At 32.0% G+C, this 6,352-nt stretch overlaps 1 protein-coding gene across 1 annotated transcript in view; it reads right to left on the bottom strand.

The window, feature by feature from the left end:
• LOC106459015 (protein sel-1 homolog 1-like) overlaps positions 1–6,352 on the bottom strand; it is a 158,103-nt gene that overhangs the window by 123,925 nt on the left and 27,826 nt on the right. The window contains exon 3 of the mRNA XM_022385395.1: positions 1,242–1,302. Within this exon, the coding sequence (XP_022241103.1) occupies positions 1,242–1,302 (61 nt within the window). The remainder of the gene's footprint in view (positions 1–1,241; positions 1,303–6,352) is intronic.

Raw genomic sequence — 6,352 nt, 5'->3', positions numbered from 1 at the left:
TGAAATATGCCATTTGTACCAATTAAGTTGGTTATAGTTGTTGCTTGGTGAAATATGCCATTTGTACCAATTAAGTTGGTTATAGTTGTTGCTTGGTGAAAGATGCCATTTGTACCAATTAAGTTGAAGTAACTACTTGCAGAAGTAGATCCACTGCACTTATTGAGAAATTGTAATGACATGGAAAAATATGTATAAAATATTGTTTTCAAACCTGGAGACATCTCACTCCAGACCTACTATGGACCAGATATAATTTAGCAGTCAGCACGGCTGTTTTATAAATCATTGAGGAGATTCATCACACAAACTCTTTATAAGTATAATAATGCTATCTCCTATCTAGTCTGCAGCATACCTGTGTAATGATGTGTAATGTCTAAAGGGAAAATACTAAATATAATTGTGCTTAACATTTAGCAAGATTAATAAAAGATATAACTGATATATATTGAGAGATATATTGGAGGAATTACTATTGCACTTGTATAACAGAAACTATGACACAAGGAATTTCTCATATTATTTTGGTAGATAACCTGTTCAATGTAATGTCCATATCAGTATCCAAAATGTAGGATTTGATAAGTTTGATTCTGAACTATTTCAAGATAATTTTAATGTGGAGGAATTTATCCATAACCTGTAATAAAAATTATTTTGTTTTTATATTACAGCCACCTCTGAGTGGGATTCTTTATTCCATACATAAATTCCTCGAGTTGGTGGTTTGTGTGCTTAATCCATACTGCATAACCTGGATTTAAATAAATTCATTTATAACTTGTGTGGAGTCAAACCCAATAACTACACATACCAGCCACCTGTTACAGTACAGTTTTAGTCTCCTTATGTAAGTAAATATATTAACTTGTTGGAAATGGTTCAGAGGAGGGCTACCAGGATGATTTCAGGAATGGATAGATTAAGACCTCTTATTCTGTCTTGAATAAAGATGGAGTAGAGGGGATCTTATTGATGTTTACAAGATTACCTGGGGATTGACTTAAAAACAAGTTTAAGATTTGGAAAATGGAGACTATGCTCTATTTAAGTTATATTTTTTTTAAAAGGGTGACTATCTTATTGTATAGGCTAACATCAGTAGTAGTGGAGGCTAGCATCATACAAAATTTTATATGTATATATATAAAGATAACTATATCCAATCGAAACTAAGCTGAAAAAGAAGGAAGATGTCTTGAAGCATGCACTAAAAAGTCAATCATTTTAATACATACCTCTTCATATCAGGTTTTGTTGTGTTCAGTATGGTCATAGCTGTATTAAAGAGCAGTTCCGCTACAAAACAAAAACAATGTACGTTCACTTTACATCTAAAATCATTCAATATTTAATTTAACCTCAACATTTGAGAAAAATCTACAGCCAGACTTCAATATCTACACCTCTTGTTTAATTTATAATATATACATTACACAGCTACTGAATCTGCATACTTTCACATGTTCACGATGAACTCAAAGTTCTTTTTTTTTTTTTTACACTGAGAAAAGCTCATACTGACTTTACAAAAGAAAACTGCAAAACTATTTCAATGATATATACTAATATCTCCTGGACTCCAAATCCTACATTTTCCTCTCATTGCATCGCAAATGCTGCCATTGGAAACTGCAATAGTGTTGAGTGTCACCAGGCATAAGATTCACCAATGGCTAAGAAGAAGTGTAAATAAACTAATTCTCATAACCAACATTTTTCATTTGTTTAATTTTATTTAATTAAACCAATTATTTCATGGGGAATTTGTAATGAAACTTAAATTTCAGAGTTTTCCATAACTATGACTTAAAAACAACCATTTTTCCAGGATTTCAAGAACCTGTGTGAACTCTGAGAGAAGATAGAACTTGTAATAGTATTTATGAAGATGCAGATATGAAAGGCTTTCCAACTTAAAAAAAATCCATTTTCTCAAATGCCACAGTAAGAAACCTCTTTAACTTTTTAACTCTTTTGCATTAGAGATTCATCATTATATTTTTAAGCATTCCTCAGAAATTCTATTTTTTTAAAATTAATAACTTAAACTTCATTTACTCCTTGGAAAACAAACTGTGTTAGCTTAGTTGGCAGCACAGAGCCCTCATGTGTCCCACTTGCAACTACCTGTTTAAACATAATTTATTACAATCCTTTGCTTCTCATATAACTAACCCTTAATCCATTAAGCTAACTTTTCTTTCATACTAGTCTTTTACGTGGCACTTTGTCAAAAGCCTTCTAAAAATTCCCATATACTAAATCCACACCTATAACCTCATCAACATAAGCAGTGGTATCTTTGAAGAATGTCAAATTTGTAAGACAAGTTTCTCCATGTGAAATTATACTGACTGTCCAGCAAAATTGCAAACACTGCTAGGTGGGTTTGAAAAGTATCTTTAAATCTCTCACTTTGGGTTTGTTGATTCAACCAAATTTGTGACCCCAAAGCGATTATCAGTTTCCATACTATAACTTTTAATATGCTTTATGTATCTTCATGAAATTTGGCAAGCTTTCAGCAAATATTACAAGTCTTTTGTAACAAAAACGAGATTTTTTCATTTAAGTATTTTTACTAAATATGTGTCTGTAAATATATGGAGTCAAGAGTGTTGATTGCTCAAAGTGTAAAGTGAGTTTCATGTAAAAATTAAAATACTTTTCTTTATCTGAAAATTTCCAAATTTCATTTGCACACTCTCTAAAAACCTCCTAACTAAATACCATTTTTTTTATTAAAACTTTATATTCTATCTGTTATTTTCTCTACCCTAACTCTATACCTCTGAACGAACTCATAACCACCAGAAACAAATAAGAAATAAATCTAAGATACTCTTTTTATCTTCTAAAATGACTGCAAATTGTAACATGAAACTACAATTGCTTATCCTAAATAGATTAAACCTCATAACAGTGTACATCTGTTTATAATTAACTTTACCGGTTAGTTGCCTTTTGAACCCTGTCTAACTAAAAATCCCATCACACAAGTTTTAAATCACTCAGTAAACATGTAGCTCACATTACCGTATCGATTTATGTAGAGCATGAGTTGCTCGTAAACATATCTTATGAAGAATTAATTTTTTATCTTACCTAATTTAACCTTACATAATCTAATAAGTTTCTAGTATTTACATTTTAGATATTTTATAATAAATAAAGAATACACATGAAAAACATGAAATATAGTACTTACCTGGGTCTTTTTTTTTCTTACTGTGGATGAAATGGAACCCTACTTTTTTATACTAATGATACTGTACTAAATTTTTATTTAATAATGCACCTAAGAACACAGAATAATAGCATGCACAAAGTAAACAATGTCATATAATTATCATCATTTATCTGGCTTTCTAATGATGGGATAAGAGCCTTTAAAAATTCAGCTAAGCTTTCAATATGAATACCATGAGAAAAAGTTTCATATTGATGGTGAAATAGACAAGAGTAATATACTTTAAAACTCTGGCTTTCTATTGATTATAAATAATGTAGTATAAACCATCTGAGAGAACTACTGGCAATTTATGATAAAGAGGCATGTATGGCATGTGAGTCTGATATTCTAGTTTATGGCTCTGTAAAGAAATAAGTTTGAAGGCTATAAAATTATACCTTGCTTTCGTAATATCTATATTACAATAAATAATTTACATTAAATTCCATACTTTTCATAGGGGTGGTAAATAAAATTAAAGAGGAGATATCCAGAGAGTAAATTTTCATAGTAAGAGAGATTGAGGATTTTTTAAAATATATCCTTATAAGATTTAAAACATACAACTTATATAAAATTAAAATTTGATTTATTAATTATATTCTGATGCCAAATGTATATGTTTACATTGATAATAAAGCACTCTAATTAAATTTTGAATGTAATTCTTAACAGGTAGTAACATGCTCACTTTGACCTACCCATAGGGAAAGGGTTAATCAATCTTTCTGAACTGTTTATCACTACAGGTGTAAGAGTAATTGGCTTATAAATACCTGGACGATGCTTGTTACCTATTTTAAAAGTAGGTGTAAAATTAGCCAGTCTTCTAGTACCTGCTTACTACCCAGCCTCACAAAAAAGTTTAGTAAGGGGCCTCTTTTGCAATTCTTAACATCTTTTAATACCCTTGGGAAATTATTATCTGGCTCAATAGCCTTAATATTTTTAAACTTCTCAATTTTTCTCTAACAGTTTCAAGGCTAATAATTAAGTTTATGTACATCCATCATATTTCCTACAAGTAATATCTCAGAATCTGGAATATTGTTCACATCTTCTACAATGAAACTGAAGAAAAATTCAGCATGTAAACTGTCCCATAATCATCCATAATAACTCTTCTTTCAACATTCTTCCAAGACCTATTTCCTATTTTAACATCATGTTTATACTTATATTTTTATATCTTTGCTGTTAGTTTTAACATTTTCAGAAAATTTTTTCTCATACATCTTTTTGGTTTTGCTGATATCCTTTTACCAATTCTCTTGATTTTCTACAACCCTCCAAGACTTCAGTCTTAGTAGTAGAACTGCTGACGAGAGGTAAAGCAATGGCTGGCAACATTAACATTTTCCTTACCTGAAAATGTATTTCTGATAGATGCTCACTTCCATACATAAATAGCTATTTTCCTCTTGAAGTCACACATATCTTCTGAAAGATTTATATACCAACAGCCTTGTGAAACTCCCATCTAAATTCACATGTCCATGTGAATATGTGTTACTACATGATGATGTATCATGCAGCAAAACCTTCCACCAACAAGAGTGTGACACACCTCCTTGAGCAAATCCTCCCTCTGCATTTGCTTGCAAGAATCCTCATTCTTTGACAAGGCAGTAATGAAAGATGCACTGGGAAAGTGCAGAGGATGGGCAGGTACATGTACGGTGATGAGTATTTATCAGAAATACATTTTCAGTTAAGGAAAATGTCAACTTCCAAAAATAATACTCATACCCATACACAGATATCTAGAATCCCATGTCAAGATGGTGGAGGGATTGATGCAAAAATTAGCTAGATGAATAATGTTCTGAAAGCTTCTAAAGAAGCCCATGGAGTGTGACAGGGGTCAATCCATAGGGCACACCCATAGGAGACCATATCTCATCTCACCTAGGGTATACTCTTTGCCTGTGTATAGAAAGATAAGAGGCTAAAATCCCACAATGCTTCACAAGGATGGGTGGAGTATGTATGCTTGCATACAAGCCATCAGATGGCCAATATGTGTAGTAAGGTTGAAGCTCATTCAGACCATACCTTGTGCACTCACCTAATCTACCACCAGAAGGGCACATGTGAAAAATATCTGTGCACACCTCCTCAATCACTAGTAGCCCCAGGTCAGCTGAAAGAGAGGAAGGCATTGTATTGCAATGTCAGTATGAATACTTATATAATCACTACTTGACCATCAGTCTCTATGGGCCCCTTATCTGCTATGGGAGTAGGGTGTGTGTGAGTGCTACATCATAGTTGTATATGGAGTTAGTTTCATCTACTCAGCCATCAGATTCCTCGGGTTCATGCAACTGCAAGAGTAGGAATTGTGAAAGAAATGTACATATATATTTATAAGAATGATTAATTAGATGTATCCATATTCCATTTAGAGATTGTTATGTATCAAAAAGAATGTGGGGGTGAAAAGCACAGCTTTCTGGAAACACCCCAGCCCCACTTCTCATTGCAGAGAGACCCCTTGTTCTAGCCCCAGTCACATTTCTGTTACATTATATATGTATATACATTATTACTATTTATAAATAAGTTCTTAAATTCCAGTTTTCTTAAAACATAGAACAGTAAATACAGAAGTATAGAAAACAATTATTTCTTCTAGTTACAAAGTTTGCTGCTTCTTGTAGCTTGCTAAGACTCATTTCACACATGGAAGATGTAAAACAATATAATTTTTTTTAGGTTTTATATATACATTTTTAAATAACAAAAGTCATAAACTACTATATCAATACCACAAAATTCCACTGTAATTTACCAAGATTAGTAACTAAGCTGTATTTGGGTTTAAAAAAATTGATTTTTAGCTCACTAATGTCTTACCTTACCACTTGGAATCTAGCTTGAAAAGAAAGATTTTCCCACAAAAATAATTTGCAGATGCCAAGAAAACCACTATGGGGACATTCTGAGCTTTTGATTGATTATGCACATATCACTGGGTGAAGCAGGTGCAAGTAAGCATTTTAAAAAATGTAAGAGGTGGGTGGCACCACTTTGGTGGATTCAATAAATATATTAATATCTCAGAAAACAGAAAAGATGGGAGATTCTTATCTTATATTTTAGCTTGTAAAT

Source organism: Limulus polyphemus, unplaced genomic scaffold (genome assembly GCF_000517525.1).
Source record: "Limulus polyphemus unplaced genomic scaffold, Limulus_polyphemus-2.1.2 Scaffold547, whole genome shotgun sequence".
NCBI classification, from domain to species: Eukaryota; Metazoa; Arthropoda; class Merostomata; order Xiphosura; family Limulidae; genus Limulus; species Limulus polyphemus.
Note: the sequence above shows the minus strand (reverse complement) of the source record. Positions and strands in the feature narration are given on the sequence as shown.